The 26,966-nt window shown below is 45.1% G+C and overlaps 1 protein-coding gene across 3 annotated transcripts in view; it reads right to left on the reverse strand.

Annotated features, from left to right (window-relative positions):
• Positions 1-26,966, reverse strand: part of DIS3L2 (DIS3 like 3'-5' exoribonuclease 2) — a 380,125-nt gene that overhangs the window by 53,205 nt on the left and 299,954 nt on the right. For all 3 annotated transcript variants that reach the window (XM_050751081.1, XM_050751079.1, XM_050751080.1), the window contains one exon: positions 21,227-21,460. In XM_050751081.1, the coding sequence (XP_050607038.1) occupies positions 21,227-21,460 (234 nt within the window). The remainder of the gene's footprint in view (positions 1-21,226; positions 21,461-26,966) is intronic.

Raw genomic sequence — 26,966 nt, forward strand, 5'->3', positions numbered from 1 at the left:
GGACCCTCTTCTAGTTTGTGCCCCGCTCCTAGGCCACCTGTGACTGTGTGATGTGACTTGCTTTCTGATGGCAACCAGCCCCTGAACTGAGATCTGGCTATTTCCTGGGGGCAATGCTAGTGCTGCACACAGAGGAATTAAAAAAAAAAACAACCCACTTTTTATTCTGAGATAATTATAGATTCAGGAAATTGCAGAGATAGTACAGAAAGGTTCCACGTGCCGATCTCCAATTTCCACCCAAGGTTCCATCTTACATAATTATAGTACAATATCAAACCCAGGAAACTGACACTGGCACAATATGTGTGTCCAGTTTTATGCCATTTTGGTGACACACGTACATTTGTGTAACTGCTACAGCAATCTACATACAGACTGTTCCCTCCCTACATAGGTCTCCCTTGGGCCACCCTCTGGTCCCCACCATCCCTAGCTTCTGGCAACTACCTATCTGTTCTCCTTCTCTATTAATCTGTCATTTTGAGGATGTTACCCACATGGAATCACACACTATTTTAAACAGCTCTTCAAACCATCCTAAGGTCAGGACTTGATCCATTTTTTAGATTTTTAGAAGAATATAAAACAACAACATCAACATCCATCAAGAGAAATGAAAAATTAAGCAGAATAAGAAATAGACTGGGCCTAGTCCTGGCCCAGTTGTTCACAATGCCTGTAATTCCAACACTTTGGAAGGCAGAGGCAGAAGAACTGCCTGAGGCCAGGAGTTGGAGACCAGCCTGGGCAACATGGTAAGACTTCATCTCTACCAAACTCAAAAAACTTAGCTGAGCATGGTGACACATGCCTATAATCCCAGTTACTCAGGAGGCTGAGGTGGGAGGATCACTTGAGCCTAGGAGGACTGCAGTGAGCCATGTTCATGCCATAGCACTCCAGCCTGGGCAACAGAGCGAGACCCTGTCTCAAATAAAAAGAGAAATGATTCTATCCTAGTTCTGCCACCTCTAGCTATGTGAGTTTTGACAAGTATTGAAGCTCAAATCTCAGTTTCCTCATCTCTAAAAAAGGGTAAAAGGCTTGAGGATTAAATGATTGAATGTGTGAAAGCACTTGGCAAACTGCAGGCTCTCAATAAATTCTAGCTGTTTGTTATTATTAAAGAAAAGCCAAAGAAGCCTCTGTGCTTCTTTATAGAAAATAAGGCTCTCAATGGTCACAGATGATTAAGGAAATGACCATGCCAGCCCTTAAATGACCCCAGGTTATTCTTCCTCTTTCTTTCCAAGACTCCAGGATGGAAACAACCTGGGGATTCTTAAAAGGCGCTTCCAACAGGCGTCTTCATGTGCGCAACCTCATGAGAACAGGCAGCCATCGCCATGCCAGATTCACCAGGGGGCCCTGAATTCAGAAAGTGGGGAAAATGGCCAAGTGCTCTCTGCTTAGCACAGGATGCCTCCAGAACAGCCGGGTTTGTGCAGAGGCCCCCAGCAGCACACTGAGCACAGAGAAGGGGCCAGTGCCAAAGAGAGGCAGGGGTCAGATGTGTGATTGAATTAGGTGCTGCATGGATACTCCTGAAAGCACAGCCTCACTCAAAGGCTGGATGTGAGAAGGGGACAATGGCCTGAACTGCCCACGAGGTCATCTTTACTATGACTAGCTATGGAAATCTGAAAACATCTCCCCCAAAATCACATATGCGAAGACTCCATTATATAGTGGAAAGAGCACTCGACTTTGAGCCTTTGAGTAGCTGGGAACCACGCACAAATGGCTGGCTATATCTAAGCAATATGCCCAAGGCCCATTGAAAATGGGACAAAACCAGGCATTCAGAATCCTTCATGATTTATTGAAAGTGGCATTGTCTGTGCCTTTGCATGGCACCAGCAGGGGTGGGATGGAGGGCACTCCTCCTGATGGTGGGGTCACCCCATGGGTCTCCTGTTCCCTTGGACTTTTCAACTCCTCTGGCCCACATTCACTCACTCAACTTTTCTCCTTTGAAGTTATAGAATACGCCCTCATCTATCACTGACATGTTGGGTTTCAAAAGGACTGGGAGTGAATTCACTTTTTTTTTTTTAAATAACTGAGAAGGGCTCAGCTGGAAAGACAGAGAGTAGGAGGTGATGAGGGAGGGTGCGAGCAAGAAGGAAGGATGGCTGGTTTCGTCCTGCTCCACAGTAGCCTCTGGGCTCACCGTCAGGGGATGGAGGTTTTCATGGGTGCCACGCGCTGCTCCTAAGGGCCTGTGTGGCTCACCATGGTCTCGCCAACTAGATTTCATATTGCTTTTAGTCATTCCTGCTGTACTTTGGGAGGTATGAGCAATCCTGATGCTTCCCATGTCGCCTTAACTCAGAGGCAGCAGCCTGTGACAAGGTAGGAGAGGAGGAACAGAATTCCAGTGCAGCCACCTGGCAAGTGTCTTTAACCTGGCAGCTCATGCACCTCAAGCTTGGAGGGTCTCCATCCGATGCCTTCTCTTCCTCCCCTGGGTGGTGCTGATGATGCTCCTGGGTGGCACATCTTCCTGGCTGTCAGAAACCTGGGTGTATCCAGGTGTCCCCCCTCCCTTTTGTGGTTCTGATTCCACTTCTCTCATCTGTTCCTTCCTGTCAGCTATGTGGCCTCACCTGCACACAGCCACAGCCATCTAACTGGCTTCCTTGATGTATATACCTTGACCCCTTCCAACTCATTCTCTACAGAGCTGCCAAGGAGATCTTTCTCAAAAAGAGGTGCCATCCCACAACCCCTGTATGTAAAATGTTTCAACAGCACCAAGTTGAATTCGAGAAAACACTCATATTGCTTTTTCTTTTCTTTTTTTTTTTTGAGACGGAGTCTCACTCTGTCATCCAGGCTGGAGTGGAGTGGCGTGATCTTGGCTCACTGCAAGCTCCACCTCCCAGGTTCACACCATTCTCCTGCCTCAGCCTCCCAAGTAGCTGGGACCACAGATGCCCGCCACCATGCCCAGCTAATTTTTTGTATTTTTAGTAGAGACGGGGTTTCACCGTGTTAGCCAGGATGGTCTCGATCTCCCGACCTTGTGATTCGCCCACCTCAGCCTCCCAAAGTGCTGGGATTACAGGCATAAGCCATCGCACATGGCCTAAAACACTCATATTTCAAGGCAGAGCAAACAAGTTCCTCCAGAACATCCCTGGTTACATCCCCAACAGTTCCCACTACCACTGCGACCCTTCCTCTGACACAGCCACCCAATGGCCCGTACAACCCAGAACAAACCAACCCATGGCAATGCTCTGCCTGGGACATTCTTAGAGAAGCCATTTCCAGGCTGCTCTCAACTGCCTTGCCTTATTGGAACTGGAATCTTCTGCCAGCTTCTACAACCTAGCATGGATCACACAGTGGACCATGCATTTCTTGAAGACAGAGCTGTGTTTTATCTGTCTTGCCATGAGTGACACAGTGCTGATTATCAATGTTGTTTTCTGAGCACTTTGGCTGCAGTGTATGGAGGGCCTCTACTTAGCTTGGCTGAGGTTGGTCATCTCACAGATTTCTATCAAACATTAGCTGCACATCCTTCCCAGGCAGGCAATCCTTGGCCTCTCACCTACACCAGGCTTTCTTCTCACCACATTACACTCCAGCTGTTCTGAGGAAAACTCCTTTCCAACGGCAGTCATAACTAGCAAGCTGCCTTGTTGACTATAATTTTTAAAAGCCTCTCAGTTATGAGATTAAAGCATGATTGGGTGAGTCACTGACATGGGTATTCGCATGTAATCGGCAAAGTCCTGTATTTGGCACCATTCATCGTTTCGACTTTGTGCAACAGTTAGAAGGATTTATCTAGAAAGTTTGGAGGTTCTTCTCTCATCATCCCATACCCTCTTTTCAAATGATACAATCTTCAGTTTGATGCCAAATCTTAAGCCAGAGAAGCCTGGTATCTGTCTAAAAGTCACCCCTGTGGCAACTTCTAAGGCACACACCTCCTTTTCAGATGGCTCACAGAGAGCACCATGCCTGGCAAGGCTCCTAGGACCAACTCCATCCCAAATCTTCTCAGGTGCAACTGTTTTCCAAAAGAAACTTCTAGGCCTGGGAAATATATTTTTAAAAAGTGAGAAACTAAAATGTAAATCCTAAAAACCTTCAGAAGAAAACAGATGAAAATCTTTCTGACCTTGGATTAGTCAAAGGTTTCTTAGATACGACACCAAAAGCACAATCCATAAAATAAATTGATAAATTGGACTTCATAACAATGAAAAACTTCTGCTTTTCAAAAGAGAGGAGAAGACAAGCCAGAGAGAATGGAGAGAGAAGAAATGAAATGACAAGCCAAAGACTGGGAGAAAGTATTTGCAAATCACAAACCTGGTTGAGGATTTGTATCTAAAATATTTAAAAACAAACAAAACAAAACAAAACAAAACAAAAAAACCTCTCCAGGCCGGGCGTGGTGGCTCATGCCTGTAATCCCAGCACTTTGGGAGGCCAAGGAGGACAAATCACGAGGTCAGGAGTTTGAGACAAGCCTGGCCAACATAGTGAAACCCCCTCTCTACTAAAAATATAAAAAAATTAGCCAGGTGTGGTGGTGGGTGCCTGTAATCCCAGCTACTCGGGAGACTGAGGCAGGAGAATCGCTTGAACCCAGGAGGTGGAGGATGCAGTGAGCTGAGATTGCACCACTGAACTCCAGTCTGGGCGAGAGTGCAAGACTCTGTCTCAAAAAACAAACAAACAAAAAACAAAACCAATTCTCCAAACTCAGTAATAAGCCAAACAATCCAGTTAAAACTGGGCAAAAGATATGAACAGACACTTCACCAAAGAAGATACGCAGACAGCAAGTATACATATGAAAAGATGCTCAACAGAATTTGTCATTAGGGAAATTCAAATTACAACCACAATGAAATATCACTGTGCACCTATTAGCATACCCGAAAAACAAAACAAATAAAAAACTAACAATACCAAGTGCTGGCAAGCACATAAGAAATAGAATTCTTGGCCGGGCATGGAGGCTCACGCCTGTAATCCCAGCACTTTTGGAGGCCGAGGCGGGTAGATCACCTGATGTCAGGAGTTTGAGACCAGCCTGACCAACATGGTGAAACTTCGTCTTTATTAAATAAAAAAATAAGCTGGGCATGGTGGCGCATGCCTATAATCCCAGCTACTTGGGAGGCTGAGGCAGGAGAATCACTTGAAACCAGGAGGCGGAAGTTGCAGTGAGCCAAGATTGCACCATTGCACTCCAGCCTGGGCAACAACAAGAGTGAAACTCCGTCTCAAAAAAAAAGAAATAGAATTCTCATACCTTGCTGGTGAGAATGCAAAGTGGTACAGTCACTTTGGAAAACTGGCAGTTCTTTATGAAGTTAAATATACACTTACCATATGACCCAGAAATCTTACTGCAAACGTCTACCCAAGTGAAATGGGAAAAAATGGTCATACAAAAGCCTGTAGGCAAATATAGCATTATTCATATTGTAAAAAACTGGAAACAAGCCAAATATTCTTCAACTGGTAAGTGGATAAAGTGTTGTATATCTATACAACAGAATACTACTCTGTAACAAAAGGGAATGACCACCGATACACACAACATGGACGACCCTCAAAGGCACTTTCATGCTACATGAAAGAGGCCAGACTTAAAATGCTATCAACGGAATGATTCCATTTGTATGACATTCTGGAAAGCCAAAACTAGAAAGAGACAAAACAGGTTGTTGGTTGCCAGGGGCTGAGGCTAGGGAAGAAGAACTGACTACAGAGGGGCACATGGGAATTTTCTGGGGTGATGGAACTGTTCTATATCTTGATTGTGGTGGCGATTACACGACTATATGTGTAGCTTGCAGAACTGTACACTAAAAAGGGTGGATTTTACTGTATGTAAGTATACCTTAGTAGGGAAAAAAAGTGATTTTAGCTAAATGTGGCTGGTAGGTCTAGTGCTTAAGGTATTATAAGATTCTAGTGATAGCATATAAAATAGTAAAATGTGCCCTTTCACAGAAATGGCAAAAACAGGATTGAAGAGTTGATTGAGCCCACAAGCAGGAAAACAAATGCAAGTCAAAACAATAATAAAATACAATTTCCAATCTATCATACTAACAAAGATTAAACAAAACCCACAAACTCTCAATTTGGTGAGAAGCAGTAACAATGCACTATTGTTTCCTGCTGAGGAAAACCTAAATTAGTCTCAACTTTCTGTAAAATTCAGTCATGTGCAGAATTAACAAAGTTTTGGCCAACGATGGGCCCCATATCTGCCAGTGGTCCCATAAGATAAGAATATCATATTTTTATTGTATTTTTCTATGTTTAGGTATACAAATACACAGCATTGTGCTCCAACTGCCTGTAGTATTCAGCACAGGCACATGCTGTACAGGTCTGTAGACTAGGAGCAACTGTGTAAACCACAAAGCCTAGATGGGTCATAGGCTATCCCATCTAGGTTAGTCTAAGTACACTCTATGATGCTGCACAATGACAAAATCACTTAACGACATATTTCTCTGAACGTGTCCCTGTCATTAAGCAATGTGTGACTGTAATCTCAAAGTCAAAAGCTCTAAAAATGTACATGCCTTAGGATATATAGAAAAATGTTATTACTCAGTGACAGGTGACCAATGGCTACTTTTGGTCAATTTCTAAATTTTTATAAAATAAATATGTATTACTTTTATAATAAAATAATAAAAGTAAGAAAGAGAAAAGTAGCACAGAAAAAAAAAGGTTAATTTCCTTCAACCTAGTAATTTTAAGAATGTACTCCTAAGGAAATAATCCAAAGTGATTTCTGAATTTTATGCATAAGATTATTAATTGCAGTGTTATTTATAACAGCAAAAACTGGAAACATTCTAGCTGCAAGGTTAGCAGGTGTGATGCACACTGTGGTCTAGTTATCAATACAGGATGAAATATTTCGCAGCTCACATTTGTGTGACTTGCGGTGTGATGTACAAAACTGCATCCCCTTGCCTTCCTTGCTCCCAAATCTTACCCTCATTAAGGAACTCAGTACCACCATGCCTAGGCTGATCCCTCACCATGGAGCTCCCTTCAGGGACCTAGCCAAACCAGACTGTTCTGCTTCCCTGCAGGGGTCAATGAGGCTCACCCTGCCTTGCATTTACATTTCAAATCCTCCCCCGCCCCCCCAAATCGACTGGAAGGTACATAAAGGAGGCGAAGTCTCCATGCCAAGGCTGCTGATGGCCACCACCATTGACTGTAGTCCTTCTATGTTCACCTCTGTGTTAAAGTAGTTCTTCTGTGAAGATAGAAATGGGCCCCTTCTCAGCATCTGGCCACACAGCTAATCCCTGTTGGGTGCTTGCTACGTGTCAGGCACTGTTCCAAGTGTTTTACGGGTACAACTCATCTAACCTAATATTCCCGTAACGCAGGTACCGTTATACTCTCCATTTCACTGACAATAAAACTGAGGCACGGAAGAGTTATAGCCACACAGCTAAGTGAGGGAGTCAGGATCAGAACCTAAGCAGTCTGATCCAGGGTCCATGCTCTTGATCACTACATTCTCTTGTTGCACAGGAGATGCTTAAATAAACAGTCATTGACTGGAAGCTGGAAGCAACAGGAGAGCTGAGAGTTGGGGCCTGGGGCAGTCTGGAGAGGAAATATGTACCAAAAAGGAACAAGTCTGAGCAAGGCCTCTGGGCAAACAGGACAGAACTCCCCAGGGACCAACAAGGTAGTCTTGGCAACCAGGGGTCAGGAATCCCAGCCAGGAAACTAGGCAGCCAGGAGGGTCCAGGAAAGACAGGAGCTCTGCTCCCCTCGAGGTGAGCTCAGCTGTGCTCTGGCACAGCCACCAGTGAGGTGGGTAAGTCTGAGAGCCTGGTTGGCAGGTAGCAGGCAGAAGAATGAAAGGGGAGAGCTCCCTGTAATTTACAGGTTGAAACTGATAGTAGCAAATTAGTTTCAAACTGCCAAACTGCCAGCATTCTCAGAGCTCAGTCACAGCTCTCTGTTCAAATGTGCTTCGAACCAGTAGACTCTGTTATTCATGAGCACATCTTACTTAGGAAGCTACCAGCCTCATGCTGACAAGCAGGTAAGAAACCTGTTGGGATCCCCTCCCTGGGTGTTGCCCTCATCTCCTTCCACTCTGGCAGATTTCTTTTACCCAAGGAGGTCACAATTCAAGGAGCAATTAAATAATTTCTATAATTTGTTTTCAACATTTCTAGTATAAGAGCAAGTGGCTAGGAGAAAACTTTTAAACAGAGTTCCCACATTTCTAATCGACTTTGAAAGTGGCCCCTTCAAACCACAGCTGGTGTTACACGAAAGCAGTCACGTGCACGCCCGGCGCAGGTGCAGCCTGCTGTCCGGCTCTTCCTGTGCACCCCTGTCCCATCTGCCTCTACGTCCTCCAGGAGACAGTAAGCTACTCTGAGGGCTGTGACCATGTTCTAACCTTGTCTATATCCCCGATACCTAGCAGAGTACCTTGTACCTGGTAGATACTAAAAAAAGTGGGCAATTAAAAAGGTAAATCAAAAGGAATATTTTAAAGTTATAAAATAATTTAAAGCTCTTAAATTGTCTTTAGTTTAAAAATGTCTGCCATGTCACTTAACAAGGCAATCAAGAAGTATTATAAAGCAAAACAAACCATGCTACAATATTACCATTCTTTCAAAAATGTGGGAGTTTCTTGAGGAAGAGCAGTACCACATTTTCACCTTGTAGACAATACAATGGGCACAGTGTCCCTGGGCACCCATGGACCTCAGAGGTGACATCCAGATCACTGTAAACAGCTCTGAGCTAGCCTAGTGATGCCCCACTAAAGGCCTGCATACCTCTTCTGTGTCCAGCACCATGCTAGATTTACAAATCTGAAAGAAGCAACAGTAAGACACCTGCCTTCTCAACAGTTACAGTCAAGAATGCAGGCAGGGAGGAAAATAAAAAGGAGTAAAGAAAGAAAACTGCAAAACAAAATGAGTGAGAGCTGATGGTGTTCCGCACCAGGCACCTAGGGGATAGATGGGGAATGGGGCCAGAGATATTGGAGGAAGAAGAAGTCTATATAAATGGAGGCCCAGACTCTACAGAGGCAAGGCAGGAGGGAGGAGGAAGGATAGGGTTTAGTGGGAAGTGGGGACACCAGGGTACCTGACAGAGGCCCCCAAAGGCAGGGGCACTTAGATCTGATGTAGAAATCCAGTCATTCTCACTGGCTGGTTTGAGATCAAACAAAATGAGAAAAAGATGAGACAATTAAATAGGTTTCCACCAAGCCCAACCAAGTCAACGTAAAAGACTGCTCTATATTGTGAAATTATATCGTCTTTGTTTTGATGCTAAAATGTTTTCATTTATAAAATAATGAAGATAGATGGTAACTGGCTTTTTAAAGAAAATGTCCTTGCTTGGTAAAATAAAAAGGCAACAATCTTATTATATCTTGTCTTCAAAATATTTTTTGAAATCTTACTGATCCATGATATTTACTTAATAAGACTGCAGGCTCTTGAGTGGCAAGGTGAAAGCAGCATGTCTGGCAGCAGAGTTTAGGACAGACAGCAAACAGAACAAAAGGATTCCAGCTTTAGCAGCAGAGCCCCAGTTCACTGAACAATGAAAACTGAAATAAACTGGGCCTGTCCCAAGAAGCAGTCATGGTTGAAATCTAAGGGTCAGCTGCAAGGGTTCCCCTTCCCTAATGCAGGTTTTACTAACGTCAAAGAATTCCACGTCTCTGATGTAGCTGTTTGGCTCACATTTGAGTGACGTGGAGTGTGACATGGAGGCAGGGCAAGGACGTGCAGTGTGTCCCGTGAACAGAAAGAAGAGAGTCCAAATGCTGCCTAATTATGAGTATAATGACCCAAAAGCTAGGGTCCCAGAGGAGCCAAATTCTGTTCCATTTGTCAAGGTCCCTAACTTGAAAGGTTCACATCTCTGAGAGGAACAAGGGGTGCTGGCTGGGGCTCTGCTCACCCCTGGAAGTTTCTTATCTATCACCTGGTCAGTGCAGGAACTCTGTGTCTCACCTCATGTCCCCTGGACATGCCAGGCACTTAGGTCTAAGTCATCTGGGCACACTTTCAACTTCAACTAGGATATAAGTTATCTTCCTTTCTTAGCCCAGCAGCAGCTAACAGAGAACCTCTGTCTTATGGGAATTATCTCCATTAAAAGCAAAAATAGGCTCTGGTCAGAATTTCGCAGAATGAGCATTAGACTGCACAGCCACCTTGATACACAAATCGCTTTCATCCCCATCATGAGGAGAGGGAGTAGCAGCTATGGTACCTGACCCTAGAGTAACTTCTGGAAGTTCGGTGCCTCTCTACCTTTCCATGCCAGCAGGCCAGCATCTCCCTTCCCAGGGTGGCACATTGGGGTCTCTTTCCCTTCCCCTGGAGTGCCCCTTCCACCATGCTCCCCTGAAGGGGACACAGTTGGTCTGAGAAGTGAGCACCGAAGTGCTGAGGATGCCTTAGAAGCACTGCCAGGCCCTGGGGGTGCCAAAGCTTCCTGGTTCCTCACACCTGTTCAGGCAACTCCACCTTGAGAAAGTCCTCATTATACCTTGTTCTAAACCCTGGATGCCCCGGCAAAAAATCAAACACCCGGCCCTTTCATTCACAAGGAAGGAGAACCACCCTGGCTCATAATATGTATCTAATCCTCTTATATAAACATGCCTCTCTTCTAGAGCTACAAGCCACTCTCCTGAACACAGCTACCATCATCTTTTAAAAAGATCAGTATGTATAGTGACGTCTGAAGACCTTGAAATGCCTGGTTAAAAATGAGCACTGGGCAGGGGCTGGCGATACAAAAGTGGACAAGATGTTGTCTTTACTCTTAAGAAACTCACAATCTTAGAAAAGGAGACAGGGAAGCAAATGGAAAATGGCAAGATGATATGACAGTGTGGCAAAGACAGGTAACAGGTATAAAGAAGTATCACGGGAACCCTAGGAAGGAGGGGTGGATGGGCTGGCCCTGCCTAGGAAAAAACAAATGCGAACTTCTCTGCAGCAGGATTTGGAGTTTCAATCTTCAGCTTCAAAAGGTGAACCGAGAAGGTCACAGGGTGAAGGTGGAAGAGTAGGGTGGGGGTAGGACTTTCCTTATCTATAAGAAATGAGCCTGAATATAGGCAAGCAGAAAGAACCAGAAGGCAAGTGAAATGCTTCTAGAAGTGGGGTGGGAGTCAATTTTGCTTTCAGAGTTCTGAGCATCTGCACTGGCTGTTCTGACCAAGAACAGAAGCATTAGCCACTGGTCCTCACCAGTAGACCCTGCACTGGAAGGGCACCTAGCAGTGAAGGTCACACAAGGGCCATCCCCAGTCCCAGTCTGATAGAGGGCATGGTTCTCTCTGTCTCTGGCTACTTTCTCCTCTCACTAATCACTCCAGTTTCTTTTTACATTAACTACTTCTGGGCTGTTCTGTTAGACTGCCTTCAAACCCATATCATCAGTAAAAGATGGAATAATCTCAGTCTGATAGGTGTGACTATTTCTCAGTGGATTCAGAACTCAGAGGAGAGAGAAGTGAGGGGATAAATCCCTTACCTCTCACAGCGTGGGTACTCCATACCTTTCAGCTCCTTTTCCCTTTCATCACAGTGTGGCTCATGGCTTCACCCTCCAAACTGGCCTTCTTTCCCTAATTCCATCCCACGGAATAACCATAAGGTTTGCAATTCTGTCAGCCCTGTTTCAAGAGACTGTGCCCTTGCTTTTATCTTATTGGTGTTTTTTAAGGTACATACAGTTCTTCACAAATTGCTGAAGCAGCTTGAGGGTAGAAAGTTGTCTTCTGCTGCCTAAGGCTCCTTCACAGAACTGCGAGCAGTATTTGTAACACACAGGAAGCATCCCTCCTGTGCTGGTCGGATATCACCTCTGAGTCTGTTTTTTTTTTAACAACTTCCAGAATAATGCAACCTGTATTCCTTCTAATTTTTGAAAATTATGAGTAAATGACCAGGTGACTTGCCTACAGGGAGAGGGAGCACATGAAGAGGTCAGGGTTATAATAACGAGCCACTCAACAGAATTAATCTGACACTTAAAGACACATATTAGTTTTTATGCATTCGTGAACAAGCCAGAAATAGTGGCCAGCACACGTAAGTGGTTGTAATTAGTGTTGCTTATATATAATTAGGTCAAGTTTTCAAGTTTGTCTATTGTTCATGCCTTGGGATACATAACCATGGATTGTTTTCCTTGATTCCATAAAGTGTATTAACTAAATCAATCTCTGTCTCTTCCCCTTTCTCAAAGGGGAGATTCCAATACCCGCGATGGCTGAAATTCACGCTCCCAGGTTCTCCCTGAAGCTCAGGGATGCAGCTTGTTCCACCCTTCGCTGCTTCCTCCTCCCACTCTCTTCCACGGAGGCTGTCCTAGATAGCCTGGGTGCTGAACAGCTACGAGAACACACATTCTTGGCTGTGGATTTACTTTATAAATGAGATAAATAAATTTAAGTGAAAAATTTGCTAATATTATTATTATAAAACTGGTAACTGGGAAAACGTACGAAGCTAATATTCTTCAAGCCTCGCTGATTCTAGAACTATCTCCACGGTTGAAGTAATAAGCCATCAATGTTTAAATGGAAGCCTTGAACTTCTGGCAGAAGCCTTCCTGTAATGTTTGTTACTGCTCTCAAGAGAAGTGTAGCAATTCTTAGGGGAGCATAGATTATATAGAGCGATTCTGTTTTCAATTGGATTTCCTTATAATTATTCACGTCAGATCAACTCAAACAATGCCCGAGAGGTAATACACACAGGAGGTAAGAGAAAAGACTAGCGAAGTTACAAATGTTCTCTGAGGATCTGAGAATGCAACAACAGTTCTCAGCACCATTTCAAACACAATGGGTTTCTTTAAGGATTCCAATGAGAGGAAAGGACCTTCGTTTGGGGCAGGGGTCATTCCCCAGTCTCAACATTATCAAGAGTTTAGCAAGATACTTTCAACCACCTCTTTCGGTTGTTTTAAATTTTAGGACCCTTGTAAGTACTTTTTAAAATAAGTAACACAATGAGAAGTGTCTGTGACACACTGAGCTCTTCGTAGAGAACAGCTCATGAAAATAAACAAAATATGAAAGATGAAGGAACCACAACCACTGGGATATCTCAGAGACCTAGACACCTGAGAGAGAGAGACAGAGAGAGAGAGAGACAGAGAGCGCGAGAGCGAGAGAGAGCACGAGAGCGAGAGAGAGCGCGAGACCGAGAGAGAGCGCGAGACCGAGAGAGAGCGCTCCATGCAGGCAGAGAACTCCTGACAGATGTTTCCATGTAAGATACCCTGATTCAATGCTACTGAAAGAGTATAAAATTGGTAAAACCTCTCGGGAAGGGAATGTGCCAATATGTTTCAGGTTTCTTAAATATATCCATATCCTTGACGCTGTCATCCCAGTTCTAAGACTGTCCTAAGAAAATAATCAGAGATCAGGTCAAAGATTTATGAACACAGATGGCCATGGTACTATTACTTGTAGTACCAAAAAAATCAGAATCTAATCAAAATATTCAAAATTGGGGAGTAGCTGAATGTTTTAAGAGTATATTCATATGACAGAATATTATGTAGGCATTATAATGTTTTAGAAGATTTTTTAATGACATAGGAAAAACTCATTACATAATATTAAAGAGCAGAATATAAATAAAAACTATACATATGTTATGCTAGCCACCCTTCCCTCCTGCTATGAAGCAGTAAGGAGCAAATGCACAAGGAATTATATCAAAATATTAACCATGGTTATTTCTGGGTGATGGAACTATAGGTGATTATGATTTCTTCTTTATATTCTTGTATTTTCTAAAATTTCTAACACGAGAACATATTACTTTTATGATAAAGCTTCCTTCCCAAAGAAAGAATTGGGGATCAGAGAGGCCTAGTTATAGAAATGATTCTCTCTCTTCTCGACCTCCACCCTGCTGCTGTTCCCTGGTGGTACACAGTACTACCACGTGCCTAAACTGGAAACCTGATTCCCTGATCCCTAGGCCTTTGATCCTGCCTCTCCCTTCCCCATCTAATCAAGAGAGTCAGTTTGCCACAGGCTTATCGATTTTCCTTCCTCTCTTGGGTCTATCATTTTCTCTCACCCCACAGTCCCTACCTCAAGTCAGGCCCTCATCATTTCTCTCTTGGATTATAAACTTCCTCTATTCTATTCATTTTCAGGATGCTCTTTCTAAAACCCAGTTCTGGTCATGTCACTTACATATTTAAAATCATTCCATAGCTGCCCTGGCTCATTCCTACAGGCTCCAAGGCCTAGCCTGTGTCTCCTCTAGCTCCTCTCTCTCTCTGCACTCTACACCACACACCCTGGAACAATCTGCTATTTCTCATCCCTCCAATGCTTGCACCAGCAGTTTGCTTGCCTTTGCAGCCTGGCTAGACCCTCAAGTCTTTTAGAAGGCCTAGTGCCCCATTACCTCTGCTGGAAAATCTTCCCTGAACCCCTGAGACTGAGCTGGTCCTCTCCAAGAGAGCTCACTGTACTCTCGGCAGAGTTCTGTAACATCACTTTACATTTTCTGTGTGGCCTGCTGGCTCTCTCATTATTTTCCTATATTATTTATAGAAAAGCTCTACGACTAAGAAAACAGAATGATTCTACAAATATACTCAACCCTATGATCAATAGCTTCCTTGTGTGTTTAGGTGACAACATAAATAATAAGACCAAGGAAGAGCCAGACAGGATAAATGTACCCATCCTTCTTACCTTGGATCAAATATACTGTACAAATTAAACAGCAGAGCTGGAATGCTCATTTCTTGAAAGAGACTGTATTGGAGAGAAGGAACAGAAACAGATTCAACAAAACATACTGCTACATTTGGCAATGGGGGCAGTGTGGGGGAGAAATGCTATACAGTTTCCTTAGAGCTCCATTTTGCCATGAGCAGTCCCCACCTTCAGCACACCTACAAGAGGCAGAGCCAGCATCCCTGAAAGTGTGCTTGGGTGGGATGGAGACCTGACTGTGAAGAGCTGCTGAGCTTGCAGAAGTGGGAAATGAGAACCCCTGCTCCTTTTGCTTCAGGCTAATTAAAGCGACCTGCCTGTAAATGGAATAAGGGAACTGATGCTAAACTGATTCATTCCTCTACTCCCCGCCTCCAATTGGACTGGATAGGCATGGTACTAATCAAAGGAATAATTTACCTAATTGCATGAAGCCATCCTGAGAGTTAACTTAGCACAACTGCTCTCCATTACCCATCACTGTGAAGTGATTATGAGCTGCTAAAAGCTCATTGGATAGCAGGGCTGAATTGCTAGCTGGCTGTTTAAGAAGAGGTCAGCAAAGTATGGACCACAGGCCAAACCTGCTTTTGTGTGACCCATGCGCTAAGACTGGTTTATGCTTTTTTTTTTGAGACGGAGTCTCGCTCTGTCGCCCAGGGTGGAGTGCAGTGGCGCGATCTCGGCTCACTGCAAGCTCCGCCTCCCGGTTCACGCCATTCTCCTGCCTCAGTCTCCCGAGTAACAGGGACTACAGGCACCCACCATCACGCCTGGCTAATTTTTTGTATTTTTAGTAGAGACGGGGTTTCACTGTGTTAGCCAGGATGGTTTCCATCTCCTGACCTCGTGATCCACCCACCTCGGCCTCCCAAAGTGCTGGAATTACAGGCATGAGTCACCGCACCCGGCCTGGTTTATGCATTTTTAAACGGCTGAAAAATAATCAAAGGAAGAACAATATTTTGTGATGTGTGAAAACTATCCAAAATTCAAATCTCGGTGTTCTTAAAGTTTTGTTACAACACAGCCACATTTATCCATTTAAAGCAACACTGGTGTTTTCACATTACAACAGCAGAGTTGAGTAGCAGAGACAGAGACTGCATGGCCCACAAAGCCTAAACTATTTACTATCTGGTCCTTTACAGAAAATATCTGCCAATCCCTGCCTTAAAGGCTGGGCCAGGTCAAGGTCATACATAACAGCATTCTACTGAAGCTTGGGTCCCAGGGTATTTAAAAATAATTTCCATTAACAAAGCTATCTTTATAATGAAGTCCACTCAAAGAAACGTCCTGCAGTTTGGGTTTCAAAATTGTGCCAAGTAGGATTCATATAAGATGCAGTTGTGAAGCTCCTGGAGTTTAATTTGCCTAGGAAGATGGTAACATCAGGTTTTCTCCACCACTACTTCAACTTCCTCTGAATTCCCAAAGTTAGTGACCCAGAAGGAACTGCTCACATCCCCTAATCACCTGTCAGAGGATCCATGATGGAGCACAGCTTCCTGCAAACCTCATGCTTATTTTACATGGAAGCCCTCAAACAGAGTGGCTTCTGGGTCCTGCCACCTGACTGATGAGGAAGAGGCTAGAGAGAGAGCCCCAGCAGGCAGTAGGTGTAGCTTCCTAAAATCAATCAATATTCCCAAGACACTTTCATAATGGGATTCTTCTGGCCCCTGCCACCCTCCCTTGGTATCTTTTCTGAATGCCATGGCTGAGAAGCCTGAGGCCTTGTCTTCACATTATAGTCAGGCCTAAGTGGGAAGGTGCCTGAGAACAGGCTTTGTGTCCCAATAAACAGAAGTGCCAGGGGACTCTGTGACCCCCACCTGCAAAGTCTGTTAGTTTGGCCTGAATCACTGAGCAAGACCCAGGCAGACAGCAAACTTCCAACAGTTCCCCCTCTCCCAAAGCTCAAGATTTGGATATGATTATAAACCATTATGATTCCTTTTACTGCCAACATAAAAAAGTCTGGGCCCCTGTTATGGGAGCTCCCTTTTCAGAAACGAGAGACATATGTTATAAATAAACAAAATAAAACAAACATCTATGTTAAGTCCAAGAATTAATTTAGCAGCAGAAAACACAGAGACAGAAAAAAACACCTGGAAGGGGTATTACTCAACCCATCCAACCAAAAAGCACAAGAATGCATGTGGCATCTGCATTTGCTTTCCAAGCAGTGAAACAAATGAGTCATTTCATGTACCTAGAACCTCTTTAGAACTAGGTTGAACTGTAGGTAAGGGAGACATTTGGAGCAGGTAATCCTACCCAGAAGGCAGTGCTTCCCTATCTGTTTCCCATCACAGCTCTAGGATATGAACTAGTATATACATACGCTAATATATGACAGCACACTAGGGTAGACAAGACTGCTAGTAGGTGGCCCTCACGGAACTGGAGCCAGACTAGGTGGCCCTGAGGGCTGAGGCTTACTATCTCAGACATGGGCTAAGCAGCTCCGGTCTAAGCTGCCAACTGCAAATACACAGTGGTCAAGATGCTTGACAGTTCTGAGGCTATGACTTTGGAACTAGTAGGTCCCTAACTCAACAAACAATCACCATACTAGTGCCGTATACTCAGCTCCCATTCATTCTGAAGGTCATCATGGTAAACTGACTTCTTGGAAAGGTGAAACTTGTGGTTTACACATTTATTCTGAACCTAAGGGCATGATGTGTAAATAAATCGTACCCCCTCGCACAGACTCATCTCTACTTGAGGCTAGTTTAAATGGATTTTTTTTTTTTTAAAGGACTGCCACCAAAAGCACGGACATAGTGGTCTGAGGCAAACAAAGCATCAGAGAACAATTCTGAACAGTAGGCTACTCAAAAAAGCACCAAGGAAAAATGGATTTTTGTGAGGGCAAGGCAGGCAGTAGGGGCAGGAGAACAAATGCAGTGACTTCTGAATAGGGCCATTTAGCTGATTTATAAATGACCTCACCAGAGTCCTTTGCTGTGGGAGATTGATGTGCTCCTCCTTCCAAAGCTGGGGTCCATCACCTTGTTTTCGGGGGAACCAAGGAATCAACTCCAAGGGTGCAAAGCCCTTATTTTCAAACCTTAATTAACTGGAACCTAATTAGGACTTTGGAGGATTTTCTTTCCACTTAAAAGGAAAATGTTTTTCTCTCTCAAGTCAGCGTGGTGTAAATGAAGGCAAAGGGAACACAGGGTGATTTGGATTTCTTGCATATAAGCAACTCACTTAACCTTTAGGAGCTTCAGCTCTCTAACTGATAAATTGAGAGGGCCAATGAGACAGATATCCAAAGCCATTTTCAGCAATAAAACTCTGATTCTGAGACATGCCAACAGATCTTTAACAATAATCTGAGATCATTCTTCTATTTTGACAATTATACCCCATCTTCATATGAGCTGGGATCACCTGACGGTCTTCTACAGTTTTTAGAGTATTTCATACATTTAATTCAACTGAACTTTGCAACAAACTGGTGGGGTGAGGTCTCTAAAACGTTACGACAGAAACTTTCCTGTGATGTGCTTCAGTAGCCATTGGCTGGTTATTCTAGAAGTTAGAAAAAGAAGGGAATCAAACAGAGGCGACAAACCCATCACCAGATGTTTTAATTTATATAGATGTATATGCATTCATTAATTTTTTTAAAATGTAAGGCTTTCAAAAAGGGAATGCTAACCAGATTTCTACTAGTCTTTTCTGAATAAACTACACTTGCAATTCACTGTTCATACTTTATCATTTGGTTTCTTTTTTTTTTTTTGAGACGGAGTCTCGCTCTCTCACCCAGGCTGGAGTGCAGTGGCCGGATCTCAGCTCACTGCAAGCTCCGCCTCCCGGGTTTACGCCATTCTCCTGCCTCAGCTTCCCGAGTAGCTGGGACCACAGGCGCCCGCCACCTCGCCCGGCTAGTTTTTTGTATATTTTAGTAGAGACGGGGTTTCACCGTGTTAGCCAGGATGGTCTTGATCTCCTGACCTCGTGATCCGCCTGTCTTGGCCTCCCAAAGTGCTGGGATTACAGGCTTGAGCCACCGCGCCCGGCCTATCATTTGGTTTCTTTAAAAATAATGAGAATTTAGACATTTATGAAGCAATCTGAATACAGAATGCTTACTGGATTTTATAATTATCCCCTGTTTTACAACTGAATTTTTAAAGACTTATCCTTATCCAGGTCTTTCCAAAACATTTAACTTAGTTTTTTATAAAAACAACAGCTTCTTTTTTATGTTAGTATTTGATCAGTTTCCCTGATATTTAGTTAAACTGCATAATTACAACACTACAACTGGCCTAGCCAGGTTTGAGAATACACATACCACTCCCCTGGTAGAGGCCAAGGGAGAAGGCAGTACTAGACAGCCGGTGCCACCTGCTGCATCACTGATCACTGTGTTTTACAGAGGGAAGGAGACTGGCTGAGATATTGTGGGGACGGACTAGAGCTGGGGGAGGGAGGTCATGGATAGAGAGACAGATTTTGGCTCGTTAGCATCCAGTTAGTAGTTAGATTCACAAGAGGTCACTCAGGGTGGGAGTATGGATGGAGAAAGAATAAAGCGGGGGTAGATCCCAGGGAATGAATGCCAACCCTAAAGTGGTAAGCACAAGAGGCATCTTGCAAAGGGGGCCAGCAGGACATTACTGGAGATGTACAAAGAGAAACAGAGAACCAGGAGGTGGGTTTCAAAGGGCCTGGTGTAGGTCAGAAGTCTAAGAAGCAAGAACTGTAAAGTGTCCTTGGACTTGACAATCAGCCAGCCACCTGTAAATGAGAACTGGAATGTGTTTACACTCCCATGAACGATTTCTTAAAGGAAGGAAAGTAGGTTTTCTGTAATCCCCTATGCCTTTAGTTTCTCTTCCAACATGTCTGCTGTCTTCTTCAGCGTCCGCTCTGCCTCCTGTCTCCCTGTCAGTATTCTCACATAGACAGGGCTGCTCAGGCTGCCTGAGCCCAGGTTGGGGAAGGAGGAGCAGGAGAACTCCAGAGGCTACCCTGACTCTGCCACGCACAGGCAGGACAGGTCATCCACTGGTCCCGAGGGCAGCCACTTCTTCCTAGGCCCAGGGGAGAACCTCTTTGCAATGCCTGCTAAGAAGCATTTGTGCAAGGCTATTGCAAAAGGTAGGATAAAATCAGAACTTCAATCAGAGGGCTTTACAAGGCCTTTCAGATTTCTCCCAGCTGACAGGCTTAGGGAAAGAAGTCTGCATTAGGCAGTCTGGTGAACAATTCCACATTCCTACCCACCTCATTTCAGACACATGGAAACTTCCCAGAGCACACACAACAAGCAAGGAAGGAGAGTTTGGGTAAGAAATATAAATGAAGGAGAAAAAAAGTCCATAATACAAAACACAGTCTCTGCTCTGTAATATACTGACAAACAATGAAGAAAGAAATCCTGGGTCCTAATAGTTACTGACTCTCAGACATGGAAATTCAAGCAGGTTTAAGTGACAGCTGCCTAAGTCCCAGAGGGCTGCCAGCATGGCTGTGAGATTTCAGAGTTATCAATAACAATCCAGGCCAATGTGTTCTTCAGTAGCCAATGTTCTACAGCAGGGGTCCCCAACTGCCAGGCCACAGGCCATACTGGTCCACGACCTGTTAGGAACTGGGCCGCACAGCAAGAGGTGAGCGGTGGGTGAGTATGACCACCTGAGCTCCGCCTCCTGTCAGATCAGTGGCGGCATTAGATTCTCATAGGAGCTCAAACTCGACTGTGAACTGTGCATGCAAGGGATCTAGGCTGCACACTCCTTATGAGAATCTAATGCCTGATGATCTGAAGTGGACGTTTCATCCTGAAACCATCCCCCACCCCGGTCTATGGAAAAACTGTCTTCCACGAAACCGGTTCCTGGTGCCCAAAACAACGGGACCGCTGTTCTACAGTCTCCTCAGTTCTCTGCTTCTTCAGATATTAATCTGGAATTTGTTAACAAATAACTCTTTTGGGAGATGAGGTATAAGAAGAAATACTTTTTTTCCAAGCCTTCGTATCAGATACTGGTCAGCTGCCTCCTAAATTTCCATGCCTCCTATTCTTGCCTCCATTAAAGAACAGATTTGAGTAGAGACCTGAGGTGAGGATCACAGACTGGACACAGCCTTACCAGGGAAGACCAGCTGGGGGTTTTGGTCAGAGCCACCCACACAGACCCACTCTTTGCCTTGGCTCATGTCATTAGGCCTCGTGTACCTGTGGAATCATACAAAATACAGAATATTCTGCATAATATCCTGTATTTGGAGAGTGAATGGAAGTTAGTTCCTGCCGGCCTCAGAGAACAAGATTTTAGTGTGGTGACTGGGCAAGGAGAAGGAAGGAAGAGTCTAAGCCTGCCAAGCTGCCCTCATCCATGCTGGGTTCAGGCACGAGTCAAATCTGTTGGCTGCACTAAAAAAACATGTACTGACCTGATCCAAACGAAGTGCGCCATCCGCAAAGCGCTGCTGGCGTAATTGCTTGGCAATTTGGTGGAGATTCAAGACGGCCTGGTGTACCTCCTCGCTGCTATGCTCTGGGGAAATGGGGGGCAGCTCTTTCGCAGGGATTTTCTCAGTTGGGCTTTCAATCATGCTCTGTGCATGCTCGTAGCTAAGTTTGGTACAGGAGCAGATGATGGTCCGGCCAAACCATTCATCAAGGATCTGCAAAGATGGACATATTGTGAGGGAATTGTGAGGACCAATTTTTTCAGGTTTTTCTTCCTTCAACCATTCATCCATACACATTCAACAAAGATTTACTGAGCACTGACTGTGTGCTTGGAATGGTGGCAGGTTCGGGCTAGGTACCCAGATGAATCAGCATGGAAACTGCTGCCCTCAGGGAGCTTAGTCTCCACCCGGCGTGGAATTAATCCAATGGGCAATGGATGCCTATGAACGGTCCCCAAGGACACCAGTGGCACAGATAAGGCATGCTGGAGGCTTTTTCATTAGTTTCGGTGAGTGGGCATCAATGTTGACACTGAGGGGAATAGAGGAGAGAGCTGCCAACAATGTGGCAGACAGGGACTCTGCAGGCTTGGGAACAGCTCAGATGTGGGGTGAGGGAGAAGGGGAAGGCGGGGCCACTGACAGAAAGAGGATGTCGACACTGAGGGGAGTAGAGGAGAGAGCTGCCAATAATGTGGCAGACAGGGACTCTGCGGACTTGGGAACAGCTCGGATGTGGGGTGAGGGAGAAGGGGAAGGCAGGGCCACTGACAGAAAGAGGGAACACAGGTGGAGAAGCAGGATGGGGCTAGAAAGAGAAAACCCATTCTGACTGTTCCATTTGGGGCACATATGTTGAGACAGAAGTCTAGAACAGGCTTCTCAATCTCGGCACTGTTGGGCTGACTAATTCCTTGTAGGGCAGGGGGCTGAACTGTGTATTATAAAATGTTCAGCAGTATCCCTGGCCTCTATCCATTGGATGTCAGGAGCACCTCTCCCTACACCAAGTTGATAATCAAAAATGTCTCCAGACATGGCCAAATATCTTCTGGGGGAAAGCTGGCCCAGGCTGAGAACCCCTGGGCTTGAAGGAGATATATCCAAGTTTAGTGGTGGTGCCAGCTGAACGGTGGGATTACTACTGAGGTGCACTTTATTATTATTTTTACTTCTCTGTATTTTGTATAACAAATATGTATTACTTTTTTAAAAAGGGCATTAAAACATTTTGGGGACTCCTGGGTCTGAGGTTCAGGGAGAGATGTAGGCGAGGGGATCTGGCAGGCATTCGGATGTGGGCCTGGCCCGTCTGGAGGTGGAAGGATCTATGGAAGAAAGGGCGGTCGGGAGAGGCGGGGCTGCTTGGCCTAACACCTCCTTCATGTTAAGGAGAGACGAGAAGCCAGGGAATGAAAACAGTAGAAAAACAAGAGAGCTGAGAGAGACAGGACAAAACCCAGGAATGTCCCCCGTTAGGAAAAGCAGGAGAAAAGAGCTTTAAGAAAGGGGACTCAAAGGCAACACGGGACACTCAGAGAGCCATTGCTATTAGACAGGCATTGTTCACACTCTCCATATGGCAACTATTTAATTCTCATAACAACGTGATGAGGTAGGAATTATACTATCCTCTTCTTCAGCTGAGGAAGCTAAGGCATAGAGAAATTAAGGAATTTGCCCAAGGTTACACTGCTAGAGACTGGCAAAACTGGGAACTGAACCCAAGCAGTCCAGCCCTAGACTCTCTCTAAACCACAAGTGTATGTCCAATGCCACTTGGATATCAAGGAGGAGAAAACAAAGACAAGCTCCTGGCATTGAGCATTTGCTGGTTGGTGGTATTTAGGAAGGCTGTTTTAGGAAAATATAGGACAGAGGCAGAGTCACACTGCAAAGGTTTAAGGCATGTACTGCAAATGGATTCTGGAGATGCTGTGAGGAGGGCTTTAGCTCTTCTCACTCCCAGGGCAGCCAGAGCTTCGGCCTCCCATCAGCCTCCTGCACACATCCCCTATGCCACTCAAACAGCTACATCTTCTGTGTGTGACATGTGAAAAAGCCTGGGAAGCACCGGGTTAAGGATAGGTGGAGGCATTGGAAGTGGAGGCAATGCAACCAGTGTGGATGAACACTTCCAAAAGGATGGGAGGGAAGGAGCGCTTTGGAATGAGTAGAACAGAGGGCTGTGTGGCGGTTGTAGGGTCAAGAAGAGAAACCAGCATTGAAGGAAGATTGAAGACACAAGAGAACAAAAGGGATTTTGGGCCAAGTGGAGGCCATCCATCCTGGACAGAGGAAGCGTGGCCTGGTGGGGAGGAGGGAAGGAAGGAAAGGGGAGGAGACCTTAAGGGGAAGAAGAGGGAAGTGGAGAGCATGACTATCACAGAACCCCAATCTATGTAGTCGAGCATGAGGCAAAGAACAAAGGAGGCTAGGTGGAGTTCGAGGGCCTGAGGAGAATGGAAAAGCTCTGAGATAAATGCGTGGAAGTGTATTTCCTGTGCAAGAAAAGGGAGGGAGTGCCAGTCAAGAGTAGAACCTTTTACCTTTTAACCTGAGCTTGCAGACATCCCCCTTGCCTTGCTCTTTAGCAGCCAACCCTTCTGTTCACAACCTCTGAGACAATACTTTCCAAAAAGCCAACTGAAGAGTCTGTAGGCATCCCCCATGGGGAAGGCCTGAGCCCTGCCCAGGAGTTGTTCACACTACAAAGCCTCCAGAGAATACAGCTTCTGCCCTGGAAGGCTGGAGAGACCACTTTGGTACCCTCACCCTCCCTTAAAGGAAGCATCAATACTCTCGAAAAATGGCAGCCATGGGGTAGAGGAAGAGAATGGTGGCAACTACTCACATTTTTGTCCAGAGCAAAGCCTTATAAGAGTCTTGAATCTGTAATCACTGACTTTAACTTTTCTTTAAAAACAATCCTGAAATTATTCTTTCCATATTATTCCAAGAACTACCACTATCCAAAGACATAAGGGATTCAAATAATCTCACAAGTCTTCCACTGTGGCAAGCAGGTCTGAATTTGACTCTCAGGAAGCATGTGTGTGCTGTGGGCAAAAGCAACTGTAGAGTCAATTCCAGGTACCACCTGACAGTCCCAGTGGGGAGGGCTACGTGCAGGTCTCCAGAAGAGTCTGAAGAGCCCCTTTTAGGCTCAGCCAGGCTTGTCCTCCTCGCACATCCACATTTCCTGAAGAGCTGCTCCAGCCTCCTCTGGAATGACAGGGCCATGACCTCTTCATTCTTGTGGTCTCAAGGGTTTCCCCTGGTGATTTAGCTTGCTTCCTTTTCTACATTTCGTTCCAAACCCAGTCACTCCTTCTGTGCGTCTACATCGTGCTGTACAGTCTGCCTTCAGCATGTTCAGGAAATGTCAGCTTCAATTCTATTCCACCGTTCTCTTTCACATTTCACAAGTGGTCTGGAGGTTCCCTCCAGCATCCAGGATTCAGGTCACAGGGTCTGCAGCCTCCCAGGGTCTGTGGTCTTTTTCCCAAGTGAATGCTCCAGCATAGGGCAACCACTGCACCCTGATTGGGCATCTGTTTTCACATAAACCATGGGTCAAGAACTGCTTTCAAAATCTAGTGAATTTTGGTCAAGCATGGTGGCTCATGCCTGTAATCCCAGCACTTTAAGTCAAGGCAGGTGGACTGCTTGATGTCAGGAGTTTGAGACCAGCCTGGCCAACACAATGAAACCCCATCTCCACAAAGAAAAAAAAAAAAATTAGCCAGGCATGGTGTGGTGCACGCCTGTAATCCCAACTACTCAGAAAGGTGAGGCACGATAATTGCTTGAGTCTGGGAGGTGTTGGTTGCAGTGAGCGGAGATTGTGCCACTGCACTCCAGCTTGAGCAACAGAGTGAGACTCTGTCTCAAAAAAACAAAACAAACAGAAAAAAACTTAGTGAATGCTCCAGGCCCTCTTCCCTGAAATATTTATGCATAAAACTTAGCAGCAAGTTCCATGAGGTTCCCAGACACCCCTGTGCCCTGCATGCCCCTGTCTCCTGGCTCTAAGCACATCTCTGTAGCTCCCTCTCACCCCTCTGATTGCTGGCCCTGATGAGGAGCCCCTTGGAATCTTGAGGTATTCCTAAAATTGATTACCTGAGACTTGCCCAAAGCAGCAGCTTGTCACTCTTTACCAAAGCCTGCTCACTGCCCACGGTGGCACTGGCTATCAGTTCATTTGAGCTCCCTTTTTTTTCCTTAATGGGCACCTCTACTTTGTTTCCTTATCAGTCAAGACAGATATCCCTTCCTAACAGCACATAGGAACACTACCAAATTGGAGACTGCAGTGCTGATGATCACTTTCCCATAGCTCTTTTGCTTCACTTCAGTCCTCTTCCTTAATGCCTGCAACCCTGAAAATCCATCCCAACCTTCTCTTTAAATACACGAAGGGCTGAGGTAGAAGCTTGAAGAGCCATCAGGAACTTCCTGCTCAGGGACAGGGACCTCTGGCAGCCGAATCTACTCTGCCTTAACACAATCCAGCGCTTCTGGGAGTCATAGCTGACATGTACTGAAAAATGATTAGGCCAGGGAAAGAAGGCCTGAAACCATCCTCTGCAGAAGCCAAGCAGAAAAGAAAGGAGCCTGTTGTCGCCTGACACAGAGAAAGGCAGCAAGAAAGCAAAGATCCAAATAGAGGGGGTCCTCAGAACAGCCAAGCTCACAGTATGGAAGGCAGGCCTCTCTGGATGGAACACCTCATTACTTTCCAATTTGGAAACTGGATTCACATCAATGCCCAGTGCATAACCACAGCCAGTGGCAGAAGACAAAAGGACAGAGTTTTTCATGGAAAAAGTAGAAATAGCAGGGGGAGCTTCAGAAACAAAACCCTTCATACCAAAGATCATGTCTTTCCTCTTTCCTTTCTTTTTTTTTTTTTTTTTGTTTGAGACAGAGTCTAGCTCTGTTGCCAGGCCAGAGTGCAGTAGCACGATCTGGGCTCACTGCAACCTCCGCCTCCCGGGTTCAAGTGATTCTCCTGCCTTAGCCTCCCAAGTAGCTGGGACTACAGGCATGTGCCACCATGCCCGGCTCATTTTTTGTATTTTTAGTAGAGATGGGGTTTCACCATGTTGGCCAGGATGGTCTTGAACCCCAGACCTTGTGATCTGCCCGCTTTCGCCTCCCAAAGTGCTGGGATTACAGGCGTGAGCCACCATACCTGGCCCCTCTTTTCTTTCTTAATCACAGGATTTGGGTCATCTTCTGTAGGCAGGTGAGTTTACTGCACATACTCTGCAATATCACTGTTCAGAATGTCAAGTTAAATACAGTGCCGACACCGACTGAAGGCGTATTACTGGGAAAAACCTACTGAAAAAGGAGTAAATGATTATCTACCGAAGCATCGTAATTCAAGGCCTACCTACTGTACTAAGTAAGACTGGAAGTAGTCTAACACTAGGAGTATTCTTATACCTACTACTTCTAAAATCTCCCAGCACATCTGGGAGGAGTGCATTGTTCAGCCCATTTTACAGTTGAGAAAACAGGCCAGGAACTTGTCAAAAGTCATACAAACTCCTAAGTGGCAGCCAAGACCAGATCCAGTTAAAGACAGACCCAAAATCTAGTGTTACTTTTATTACATTTCAGGTGAAGGTCATAAATTAGACAGAGGCAGATGATGAAGTAAAATAAACCAAGTATGTCTCAAACACATATCAACTTCCTATAT

The sequence above is a fragment of the Macaca thibetana genome, chromosome 12, assembly GCF_024542745.1.
Source record: "Macaca thibetana thibetana isolate TM-01 chromosome 12, ASM2454274v1, whole genome shotgun sequence".
In the NCBI taxonomy this organism is placed as follows: domain Eukaryota; kingdom Metazoa; phylum Chordata; class Mammalia; order Primates; family Cercopithecidae; genus Macaca; species Macaca thibetana.